General features: G+C 41.1%; 2 protein-coding genes across 3 annotated transcripts; both read right to left on the reverse strand.

Moving 5' to 3' along the window:
• Positions 1-307: 307 nt before the first annotated feature.
• LOC121689748 (butyrophilin subfamily 3 member A1-like) lies at positions 308-6103 on the reverse strand. Of its 2 annotated transcripts, none has more exons than XM_042069842.1 (8): positions 6055-6103; positions 3487-3546; positions 3018-3374; positions 2175-2288; positions 1778-1804; positions 1570-1596; positions 1313-1339; positions 308-1027 (listed from the first exon to the last, which is right to left on the reverse strand). In XM_042069842.1, exons 2-8 carry the CDS (start codon positions 3542-3544, stop codon positions 456-458), a joined length of 1182 nt encoding a protein of 393 aa, XP_041925776.1. In that variant the 5' UTR covers positions 3545-3546; positions 6055-6103; the 3' UTR covers positions 308-455. The 2 variants fall into 2 exon arrangements, with proteins under 2 accessions (XP_041925776.1, XP_041925775.1); XM_042069841.1 differs by lacking the exon at positions 6055-6103 and adding an exon at positions 3856-3992 and having other exon boundaries at positions 3018-3370.
• A 1464-nt stretch (positions 6104-7567) lies between these two features.
• On the reverse strand, positions 7568-11479 carry ccdc166 (coiled-coil domain containing 166). Its single transcript, XM_042069851.1, has 7 exons — positions 11183-11479; positions 11041-11094; positions 10834-10888; positions 9794-9938; positions 9276-9355; positions 8886-9062; positions 7568-7992 (listed from the first exon to the last, which is right to left on the reverse strand). The coding sequence occupies exons 1-7, from the start codon at positions 11275-11277 to the stop codon at positions 7702-7704; spliced, it is 897 nt and encodes a 298-aa protein (XP_041925785.1). The 5' UTR covers positions 11278-11479; the 3' UTR covers positions 7568-7701.
• Between the last annotated feature and the right edge of the window lie 1043 nt (positions 11480-12522).

Genomic DNA, 12522 nt, shown 5'->3' on the forward strand with positions numbered 1-12522 from the left:
AAGAAAGGTTTGAAGAGAGAAATTCATGGGGCAGCCGTGGCCTACTGGTTAGCACTTCGGACCCCGACCAGTAGGCACGGCTGAAGTGCCCTTGAGCAAGGCACCTAACCCCTCACTGCTCCCCGAGCGCCGCTGTTGATGCAGGCAGCTCACTGCGCCGGGATTAGTGTGTGCTTCACCTCACTGTGTGTACACTGTGTGCTGTGTGTGTTTCACTAATTCACGGATTGGGATAAATGCAGATCTCCCTCACGGGATCAAAATAGTATATATACTTATATACTTATATACTTATACTAAATTCTGATTTTTGAAATTCTGCCATTAGGCTGCAGGGTCCTGGCCTCTGTTGGACTGTTTTGCATGATCCAGTTGTCTCATTTACAATTCCATCTCTAACACAGGAGGCCTTTCATCTAACTTAACCTTGCAAGGCAGCATAGGCAGAGCCCTTATTAGACATTCTCTGGCATTGGCTTAAATTCAATGTCCCACACCGGAAGTACAATCAATGGAGCAGACTTTAGACCACTGGCCCCAGGACTGAAGACAGGGTAGAGTGTTTTTCCAGCGAAGCAATACTGACTGAACGAATATAAATTATCTATGTAATCATCCCCCACGTCGTAGAAACTGACAGTGCCCTCGTCATAATCCACAAACACTCCAATCTTCTGGATGTCCTCCCTTAGCTGAACGATGGCGTCGCTGGATTCGCTAGAATAGCAAGTTCCATCACGCAGCTCAAGGGCTAGGTACAGGTCACATATGTGGTCCTTCAGTGGGCTGTTGCGGTTGACGTGCTCCCAGACCAGACCCACGGTCCAGTCACGCTTCCTCCACACCAGCACCTCGTAATAGTGCATACCAGAGGTGAAGCCCTCTCGGCCCAGGACGCAGAGGTCCGTGGTGAACCGCTCCGTGCTGGGATCTACACTTCCTGGCGCGTCTCCGCAGGTGACCTGCTTCCCGTCAACGGACAGGATGAGCTGTGGATGGGCGGTGGCGGGATCCAGGGTCACATTCACTGAGGAAGTAAAGGAGAACATAAGACAAATGCCCCTGTGCTCATATGGTAAAGTGAACATATTTGGAACTGTAAGCTGCAACACACCAACACCCAAAAACAAAATAACTTTGGCTTTCTTTGCGTAATATTTTTTAGAAGTCCCAGGACCAGGACCCAACTTTAAATATCTATGATAAAATAGAAACAACATTTTTTCTTTACATTGCCATCGTATTGTATTTCAATAAAAGTGAATACTGCAAACGTCAGCATGTGAAGGAGAATATACTGTAGGCTACGCACCTCCATACTTTCTCACCTTTTCAACCTCTGTAAATAAAACATAATTAATACAGTCAGATCATCACAGGAAATTAGATGATTATTTGGCACATGACAGAGTTGCTTGATTCAGTAGAATAGACCAGGGCAATACATTCAACTTTGTAACCCAACAAATATTTTTAATAATTCAAATACAATCACACCTCTGGAATAGCAGTTCCAAACACAGCAAATTCTGAGATAAAAGGCATGTTTCTTTTGTATCTCTCACTCACCAACACGCATCCTTGTCCTTTCAAGCTCTGAAAAGCCAAACTGATACTTACTACAGCTGCCTTGCATATTTGTCAAACAATTTCATCATCAGGTCATACTACAATACAGTATGTGGATCATGAACATAACATTGGGATCTGTGATATTTCCATTATAAAGATAAATAATGTGCACACTCAAAACCATTAGGGAAATAACCAAACACACCTTTCTGTAGTCTCAAGCCCTCTGATTCTGAAAGAAGAGAAGTAAATATGTATTCAGACTAGACTGTCAGTTGGATTCCATCACAAAACTTTACAAAAGAATAATAACATACACGACAATTACAAGAAAGTGATGCAAACTGATGTAGCTTGTACTGTATGTACAGGCTCACTTAAACAAAACAACCTCTAGTATATTTGACAGGCTGGAAAAATTGTAGAAACTCACCAGCACTCACCCTCAAAAATATGTGTTAAAATAGTCAGAGATCACCCACTGTTTAAATGTAGCCTACAGTAGGCTACAACAAAATTCTCTTTCTCTGATGGTTTCTTGAAATTGACTTGCGACTTAATGTTGCGACTATAGAATTTGAAATACTTAAAACAGAAGTTACCCTTCAGTCTGCGTTTAACACGACATAGCAATAGTGACAATCCAACAGCCAAGGCAGCGGCCAACAAAATGCTGAAAGCAGCCTTCCCAGAGTGTGCACGGTCAATCGACATCCCTGAAAGTCACAAATACAGTTGCAATTGTTTATGTCTACAGGTGGTGTAAGTATGGAGTGATTGATGTATCCTTTTAATAGACTTTAGCCTGATATTACAAAATAGGATACCACAGAGACAGGTGTAATGACCCAGGCTCGCGGACGCAAACTGAATGGGATCTGGTTGAGGATGTCATGAGTGAATGGAATGCTGGCGGTAAAATGGAGTGAGAGTGGAGAATGTTGTGTAGTGACGGGAGGTGTATGAGATAGTGAGTGCGCGCGGGCATGAATGTACTGTATGTTGTCCTGGCTTTTAAACCCTACCCTGTACAGGTGCGGGTGATTGTCAATTAAGCACCCTGGTGTCTATTGCGACAAAGACCAAGAGAACGCAACTGTCATGTCAGACAAAATACAAGTGCGCCCTCTAGTGTATTTGCCTGAAGCTGCACTACCTTATCTTTTTCCTTCTCAGGACCTTTCTGTTTCATTAACATTTCTCCTCCACCATTAAAAAATCTAACCACCATTTTTTCTTCTTCTCGTTTGATTCCTGTTTGTTTAGTTTGTTTGTTTAGGTTTTTGTAAAGCTACCTTGAGTCTGACTTAATGCTATTATTATTATTATTATTGTTGTTGTTGTTGTTGTTGTTGTTGTTGTTACGTGGTATAGAGTGAGGAAATAAGCCATATTCCCTTAGCTTATATGATGTTTGTAAAAAATATGCAATACCAGAACAGTACCAGTAATTTCGTTGACCTTGATCTGAAGAGAGATTTCCTCATGCCAGTGTCCATCTTGAATAGAGCATGTATAGTTTGCTTCGTCTGAGACTGTGACGTTGGTCAGTTTTAGTGAAGTATTTCCACTGCTGAGTTCCTCCTTGAGCAGAGCGGTCCTCCCTCTGTAATCAGCGTGCTGTTGGTAATTTCTGTCACTGCCGTTTGTGTAGAGATGCACCAGTGCACCTGTGTGGTTTAACAGCCAGGTCACCGTCATGTTCTCAGCACTGATGTTGGGCGAAAGGTAACAGGGCAGAAGCAGCTCTTCACCTGTGACCACTATGATGGGATGGACCGGACCCAACACATGAAGGCTTGCTAAACAGAAAAACAAAAAACGTGTTACTTTAAAATGATAAAGGAAATGTAAAGTAAATGTTAAGGCGCGCACGCATTTTGAAAATAAAGGTGGGAGTGTTTTAACACTTACCAGATGTGGTGGCCATCAAGCAGAACAAAGGCAGAGTAATCACAAAGACATTCTCCATAACTAAAAAAAATGAGGATTTCAGTTTCTGATGTCTGCAAATACTATTTAATAAAAATAATGAAGAAAATTATAGTAAGCACTTTTATAGTATTCTCTTTTTATTCCTATGGCAAGTGATTTATCCAAAACGACTTACAGAGGAACAACAATCAGAAGTGCAAAAAGATCTAGTTAAAGGAACACGCCACCGTTTTATGATATTGGGTTATTCACTGTCTCCCATAGAGTCAGATAAGGGGGCAAAAGCATGTAAGTCTCTGTACCTGGGCGCAGAAATATCACGCAACACCAGCACCTTGTCTCACTCACCACAGCATGGACAATCTCTGTGCCCAAATAGCAGTGCTTCGTCCCCAATAGTCCCAAGTCAATACCTGCCTGGAGATCGCCTTGTCTTAATCTGCATTGCCACACTCTTAAAACGAATGCGTTGTCCTAATCTGGACACAGAGATGTGTTAATGAACAACGCAAGTTGTGTTGTTTTCAACACATATTGTGTAACAAATAAAAAAAAGGAAACAACACAAACTGTGTTGTCCCTATCTGGACACAGAGATGTGTTAAAAACAACGCAAGTTGTGTTGTTTTCAACACATGTTTTAAGAGTGCATTTGTACTCGTGCTTCCGGTTGCTCAGGGTCGTCATACACATGAGCTGTGAGTTGTTTGCTCTGCATATCTGTGCCTATGTATGCCATATGTCACTAATATTATATATCTGGATATTAAAAAATCAAGCCACTCTGGGCATTATGGATGCACGTTTTACATGCAGGGGAACAACAGAATAACACACAAGTTGGCCTGTATACTCCAAATAATATATTATAATAAACCCCATACTAATAATATGCTTGCTAGCTAGCCATTTCAAGACTTTTTTTGCAGACCACAAGAATTAATTAGGGATAATTTTTTTTGTTGGCTCACTTTTACCGACAACATGCTATCCGGCGACGAGCGATTCCATTCACTATGCTAAGCTAAGCTAGCGGCACTGTGGCACTGCCAGTCTAAGACAATGCATGCACGGAGGCAAAAATGCTTTTGCTCACTTACCAAACTCTAGGGGAGACGGTGAATAACCCAATTTCATAAAATGGCGGCGTGTTCCTCTAAGACATGCGCAGTAAGGGTGTGTTAGGCTGTTTTAGGTATTAGGAAACGAGGTGCAGAGACAAGTCTTTCAGAAATACTTAAGGGGGATAGTGAGGGACTCCTCTGCTGTAGTTTGGAAGCTCATTCCAGAATTGGGGAACCACAAAAAAGAACATTCTGGCCTAGATTGCCATGTGTAGGGCTGGCAATGCCAGATGACATTTCTTAGAGGTATATATGTGTGACCTTTCAGGTAGACGGTTCAAGCCCCAGTTGTCACTGTAGAAAGGCGTTAGCGACTCGTATTTGATGGAGGTTAATGAGCCGTGGGGTGACATGCTCTTATAAGCAGTGATGTAGACAAGACCACCTAACCCGAGACCAAGACCAGAGGTTGTTGAGACCGAGACAAGACCAAGACAGGGTGAGACCTATCAAGACCAAGACCTGCAAGAGACTAATGTTTGAGGCTACATGACATGACTATGAAATGTGGAACACAGCCACTATATTGGGGCTCAACTGTATGGCCTAAAATCTATATCATGGTATCATTTCAAGTATGGCAACAATATAAATCACAGTACATATGTCTTTCTAAACATTTCAATACACTGTAAATGCTACCACTATGAGTGGTCTTGCGACCAAGAACGGTCTTGAGTACTATAACATAGGGCTGATGAAGTCTTGTCTGTAAAGGCTTCACTGTACATACAAAAGAGTACTGCAATAGTTGAGGTGGGGGAAAACCTCAGGCTAATAACCACAGGTAATCTGTGCTAAAGGTTTGGTGACATTTAAAACAGCTTTGAAAATTATATGAATAGATTACTAATAATCAAAACAGTCTACAATCTAAACAGTCTAAAATCTAAATGTATCAAATATCAACAACTTCTGCCAGGGTTGAGGACTTCCCTTTAATATTCTGCAGCTTTCCCCTACCACACATAGGCTACACAGACACAGAAGAACTAAATTGGCGCCTATTTTATAAGCAAAAAGATCAGATGAAAGAATGATGACCTTTATTCTATATAATGATACAACTATATGATATGATGTCAGATAAGGTTGAATCAACTTAATTCTCACAAATAAAACACAATTCTCGCTTGATGAAAATGACCGTCCGTCATTTCCAACATATTAGTGATTACAATCTTGAGAATACAACCCTCGGAGACAGTATGTGCACATCAAATGCATTTCATTGCATACACATTATAATGGACCAGACATTCACTTTGATTTAGAAAAAAATATCACTATTGAAAATCTGCTGCTATAAAAAAAGACCCCAAAAGTAGCCACATATTAAGGTTTTCATTACACCAAATACTTTACATTAAAAAAGATGCAATATCAGTACCAATTGTGAAGGTTTAACACTGTAATTACTTACCTTCAACAAATGGTAAGCATTCATGTGAGTTGCATAAGAGATGAAGCCAGGACATGAATTGCCACAAAGTGATGCACAAGTGTTTTGTTCTGCAATGACCAATGTGTGAAGTCCACCTTCCGGTTGCTCAGGGTCGTCATACACATGAGCTGTGACTTGTTTGCTCTGCATATACTGTATGTGCCTATGTATGCCATATGTCACTAATATTATATATCTGGATATTAACAAATCAAGCCACTCTGGGCATTATGGATGCACGTTCTACATGCAGTGGAACAACAAAATAACACACAAGTTGGCCTGCACTCCAAATAATATATTATAATAAACCCCATACTAATAAAATGCTTGCTAGCTAGCCATTTCAAGAGTTGTTATATTTTAAGATGCATTTTATGTTAGAATTATATGTGGCAATCCATCAAAGATAAGGAAACAGTTGGGTTACCAGTAATCAGCTGTCATTAGCTCGGCATTGAGTTGCAGTGCAAGACTGGTTAGAAATGCTTTGTGTAGTAGTATAGCAACCCCATTATAGGTCACCATTTTTTTCTTCACAGGAAGTACATGGCCATGCGCAGGTTGCTAAGCAATAGAGAGGAGCTGAAAAAACACCATGAAAGCAAACTGTGGAGGGTCTCATGCTTGGGTAGTAGGTGTGGTAACTTAATAAATGAAGGCTTTATGTTACTCCCTTATTCATTTGGGTGGTGTTACATGGTTTTCCTGTGTGAATTGATGTGGTTTCTCTGTACCAAATGGTTGAGGAAATTACCTGTATTCTTAAACTCACTATTTCAACCATAGATAACATACGTATATATCTATGGTTTCAGCAATGCCATATTATTCACTGCTGTTTGTTTGAAAGAACTCTCAGACCTTGGGATCTCTGCAGCACCAACCAAAGACTGCACTTAGAACAGTCCACTAACTACAGAGATGTGCGTCCAGGCTGCATTGCAGAGAGAAAGTTAGTGGCCGCGGCCCTTGCAGAAGCTTGCACAGGGAATTCACCTCTGTGCTGTGGTCAAAGTCGGGGCCTCAAGCAGCTAGACGGAAGCATGGGGGACCTGTGGTCTCACCAGACGTTTCAGCTCTGACACCCTGCAGTCTTGCATCTGCACTATTGCACAGCAGGAAACAGAAGAGACCACACAAATACTCAGCCATGTGGGTTTGCTAAGCAGTTAGAATTCTCAATTAGGTCAATTGTTTGTGCAATAAGCTGAGCAAAAAGTAAGAGTGAATGAACAAGTTAACAGATATAAAAAGGAATACATTTGAAATTAATGTAAAGTAGCTATTGACAATGGATTAAATGGAAATAGAAATGGACAGTGGAAATAATGTTATGGACTTTTATATTGTATTGCAGTCTCTTTAGTTTGATTCTTTCAGGTATACTTTTCACATAAGGCATCATGTTTTGGGATCAAGAGAATGGTTTATCATGGAATTCTTCAAATTTCTAATAGAAAATCACAGTGAAAAAAAATCACACAGATCATTTTACTTCAGAAGAGTGGTTTATCATGATACTTCGTAACAATTCCAAAAATGTGCTCAAATCATATACTGGTGAGAAGTGCAAAAGAAGAAAAAGAAAAAAATGTAGCCTGGTCACATCCCTGTGTACCTAGCTCAGCAACCAGTGGTGGTGGCAGTAGTGGTGACAGCGGCTGCTGCTGGATCCACCTGGACACTAGCAGCGCCACCTTGTGGTGTGAAGTGGGAGTGCGGTGCTGCGCGCAGCCGACGGAGCTCATGCACATACTCCTTCTCCAGCAGCAGCTGGTGCTGCTGGGCCTGCAGCTGGTCCTGGTGGGTGCGCAGGGCGTCTGCCCGCTGGATGAGCTCCTGCAGCTGCGCCCGCAGATCCCGGTTCTCCATTGCCACCTCCTGTGTGTGGGACAGCAGGCACTCGGACGCCTCCTGGTGGAGATGTGGGGGAGAGATGGCTGTTTGGAAATGTATTTGTGTGTGTGTGTGTGTGTGTGTGTAAATGCATTTGTGTGTGTGTGTGTGTGTGTGTGTATGTGATGAAGGAGAGAGTAGTGTTGCACGGTGTATCGATACTAAAAAGGTATCACGATGCCTTATATATATATATAAATGTATTTGTTTGTGTGTGTGTGTGTGTGTGTGTGTAAATGCATGTGTGTGTGTGTGTGTGTGTATGTGATGAAGGTGAGACAGCCATTTGGAAATGTGTTTGTGTGTGTGTGTGGGGGGTACAATTCTGCTCTGTACCAGCTTTAATAGGCAGTCTTGCTGTGTGGCATAGGCAATCATTTATGTACCCATGGGTGCTAAAGGTGTATTTCACTTCTGAAAAATGTTTAAGTGTGTGTCAGGTTAGGGTAAACAAAAATGTTCCTTGTAGATATTAAGTTTACCGTGGCAGATCCACTTTTCATTAAAGCAAACTACTGGAGCAAATCCTATCATTAAAATTCTCACATATAAAGTACCAGATGGGTTTTTTAAGACTGATTAATGACACATACTGAATTACATTAGCTGTCATTAGCAGTCTAGGCTTTATATCTGTAATATACCCTTGATATACAGGAAATGCACTGTTTCTTTGCACAATTTGGGTAGTCTTAAATAACATAGCTAGCTCTTAGCGGTGATACTGTGATATTTTAGTCAATATTAGTCAATCCAAGTAAAATGATTTAAGATGTTGTGTGTTTGTGTGTGTGTGTGTGTGTCCTTATGCGTTTCTTTTCTAGTGGGTGGAGAGAAGATTAATAAGCCATATCAGAAAAACAAGATAGGGTGTTGTTTTCTGGTGTCATACACTCGTGCTGCATGCTCACTTTGTTCGCTGCCAGGGCGAGGTTGCTGACCTCCTGCTGGGCCTGGGCCTGATAGCGCTCCTTCTCCCTCAGGAAGTCAGACTTGAGGGCCTGCAGCGACTCTGAGTGACGGCAGCGCATGGCCACCACCTCCTTCTCCAGTTCGGCGATACAGCCGAGCTGTTGCTGCTGTAGGCTCTGTTGCGTGTGTGTGTGTGTGTGTGCGCGCAAGCACGAGACAGACACAAGGACACACACCCACAAGAAAAAACATATACAAAAATCAACACAAAATCAATGAAGATAAATAGATAGATGACTATCAAAAATGTAAACTTTCAGTAGCTCCAAACAAAATCTAACATGACTTCACCGATTGTGGATGGCACAAATACCTAAAGTGCACAGTACCTTGAATTCTCTCAGCTCAGCAATCTCTATGTTTAGCAGAGCAAGCTCATTTTCCTTCTCCAGAATTTTCTGCTTTAGTTCTGATAAATGTAGAGGTGAAAAACAGGTCATTTAGGTCATTTAACTAATCTGAACACATTCATGTTGGGGAAATTGTACTTTCACAAACTATTTTTCCACAGTTGTAATAGTAGGCAACTTAAGTAGTAACAGAAGTCTTTTTATACATGTTGTTGGTGACCAACAGTTGGTCATCTCATTTTTGTTTTCATACTCATTTAGGGGTACATAGTGTAGGCTATATACATGCTATATATATGCTTTCTGGGACTGAGATTAAAGGCTTGCCATGTCTATTATCTCATTAAGACAATCAAAAACAACAAAAACTTAAATTCTCCATTTGTAAACTTTTTTGGACAGTATACATCTGTGGGCGGCTATTGGCGTACTGAAGAGACCTACAGTAACCTATAGCTGCTGCTCACAGATGGCCACAGAGTAAAGAGTCATCTTACCGCTGGCCTGTTCCTCGTATTTTCTAAAGAGCTCATCTCGTTGCTCTCTCAGGCTCTCCAGCTGCTGATGGTTCTGGTCACTGAGCGTGACTATAGCCTTCTGTCGCTTTTGGGTCCTCTTGGACATGTATGACATGTACTCGTGCTAAAATAAGAAATATTACCCTCTTTCTCTTTCATATCAAATTAAATCAAATGAAATGAGGCTTTATTGGCATACCTGAATAAAGTCATTGTTGCCAAAGCTACAGGTAGGCTACTACGGCATTTTAGGTATTGACTTACATTTTACATGACTTGACTTCAGCGTACATTTTTGTAGGGTAGGTAGCAATAATAGCCCTCAGCAGTAGGGCAATATAACAATACTATGGGGGAAACATAGCCTATGCCTATTGCAATGGCTTCGAGTAATATCTCATACAGATTCAAAGTTTTTAATTAATTTTTTTTCTTTCTTGAATTTCCCCTAATAAAGTATCTATCTATCTATCTATCTGTCTGTCTATCTATCTATCTATCTTTATTTATTTACCTACTGGACTGTAAACACAGTACCCTGGAGTGCATTAAAGGTGCTCTAAGCGATGCCACACGTTTTTTAGGCTAAAACTTTCATGTCACTTAGCCTACTGCAAACATCACCTAACCGACCGCTAGCTGTCTGTGTCCTGAATTACTGTAAAAAAAAAAAACGCGATCTCTGGACAACCCAGGCTCCAAAAACAGCAACAAAAACAACCTGGGCAAACCTAGCCCATAAAAACATAACAAACGGTCCCAGCAAATCACAGATGAGATGAGCGTTTAAGAGAGTTTCAATTGCACGGGAGCAGCATGGGAGGGAGGGGGAGGAAGTAGCGAGCTAGCTCTTTGTTTTGTTTGAAAGTCAACAGAAGTGACGTTACCCAGCATCTTAGAACACCTTTAATTAACAAGCACCTTTACGGGTGGCCCATCAGTAGGCGTGCCCGGAGTTACACATAGCGGTGTGTGTGTGTGTGTGTGTGTGTGTTCACTAAAAGAGTCGGATTGCTCACACTCTCCATGCGCGTCTGGTTGGCTTCATTCTGAAGGAACTCGTTCTCTTTCCGTCTGTCATTGACGCATTGTTAAATACTTTGTAAATAAAATTGTGGACAAATCGAGATAGTCACAAATGCCTATAACCTATATTTCACTCTCGGAGGGAGTGAAATTTGTTTGCGAGCTGTAGCCTAGCCTAAATTGCAAACATTAAAGGATACAGCTGTTCTAGTTTCTTCTTGAGATTGAGCAGTGTGTTGGTCAGAATGTCGTACCTAGATGTCCCCAGAATGCTTACATGTTAGATGAGATTTTGCATTATGGCGCTTTATGCATCACACTGTGAATGGAGATGCAACTTACTCTTTTTGCAACAAACTGTCCTTGTCGGAGCCGGGTGGTGTTGGTAATGACGGCACATCCTGTTTAACGTTACGCTCGGTTTTCTTGGGAGGCATAACACATCTGCCTGTGGACTGTTACTCTACTGCTACTTTACCTGGTCAACGCGTCTTAAATCACAGCTTAATCACACTGATAACTAAATAATTACATGTAAATTAAAATGTTTAGCTGATTTGTTACAAAATGCGGAGTAAAGCAGCCTAACTATGTTCAAAAGCGCACAGCAATAACACGCCTCCTGTTGACTGTTACTATAGAAACCGCAACCTGGTAAAAGTCTCACGAGGGCATTACCATTTTCATCGAACCTGACTGGTCTGTATTACAGTCAATGGGTGGGCCGGGCTATAATTCGGAGTTATGCCTATTTTATACAGTCTATGGTTTATCCACGTTTGAATGATATTCTCTAGAAACTGAATTACTTTTGCGTATAGGCGCAGAGACCAGGCAAACAACTCAGATACTGTAGCCTGTCCCTCTGAATTCTTAACTGGGAGTGTATCCTTTGGTTTTCCCCTTTCAGAAAAAAAGATCTATGTTGCACATGACCAATTAACCCTGCAGCAATTTTTCAGGTGTTATCAAAATGTGTTTTGCTTCCTGTTATCATCCGTCCAGAATGAGACCATTTGTCTGACTTTCATTCTATTAGGCTACTGTCTACATTCAAGTGCCCAACCAAAGAGTCTAAGCAATTACGCTGACAACAGTAGCCTAGGCCTAGCCTAGTGTGGTCATTTGTGTGTTTGTGTGTGTGTGACAGGGTCAGGGAGAGAGAAAGGGAGAAGAGGTATAGGATAACAAATCATTAATAAGAGACCGTGGATAACTTAGGCTATTTGCTGCAAAACACTTATAAGGACCTACTATCTGACTCACAACTTCATTGGCTCTTACTTGGGAAGACCCCAAACTCTTCTTGGCCTTTTGTGAAGGCCCTTCTTTCTATTGTCTCTCTCTTGCATTATTGGAATAAGTTGCCTCGTGTTCTGCATTCTTGTGATAGTTTTGGGACTTTTAAGTGTTTAGAGGCATCTGTTCACCTTGCAAGTTGGACTTCCATTAAATAATTTTCATACATTATTGGATGTTTTGTATGTTTATGGTTTTTGTTCATATGAAAACTCATTATTTTCATTGTTGATATTTAATACTGGAACTGACATTGTTATTGATATTGTTGTTATTACTAATTGCTTATATGCTTAATGTAGGCTATTTTTATTAATACTTCATATACTTTAAGTCACATAGTCTAGGACTAAAATGGCAATTATGCTACTATAACCTTGGGG

Source organism: Alosa sapidissima, chromosome 18, assembly GCF_018492685.1.
Source record: "Alosa sapidissima isolate fAloSap1 chromosome 18, fAloSap1.pri, whole genome shotgun sequence".
NCBI classification, from domain to species: Eukaryota; Metazoa; Chordata; class Actinopteri; order Clupeiformes; family Clupeidae; genus Alosa; species Alosa sapidissima.

What these genes read in the sequence shown, in the direction of transcription:
- LOC121689748 (XM_042069841.1), bottom strand. An exon ending in TGTTAAACGCAGACTGAAGG is followed by an intron (nt 1,805 to 2,174) that starts GTAACTTCTGTT and finishes CTCTTCTTTCAG; the next exon opens with AATCAGAGGGCTTGAGACTA. An exon ending in GGGCTTGAGACTACAGAAAG is followed by an intron (nt 1,597 to 1,777) that starts GTGTGTTTGGTT and finishes TTGGCTTTTCAG; the next exon opens with AGCTTGAAAGGACAAGGATG.
- ccdc166 (XM_042069851.1), bottom strand. Translation starts at nt 11,277, where the DNA reads ATGCCTCCCAAGAAAACCGAGCGTAACGTTAAACAGGATGTGCCGTCA. An exon ending in AAGAAGAAACTAGAACAGCT is followed by an intron (nt 10,889 to 11,040) that starts GTATCCTTTAAT and finishes CGTCAATGACAG; the next exon opens with ACGGAAAGAGAACGAGTTCC. An exon ending in ACCAGACGCGCATGGAGAGT is followed by an intron (nt 9,939 to 10,833) that starts GTGAGCAATCCG and finishes TTCTTATTTTAG; the next exon opens with CACGAGTACATGTCATACAT.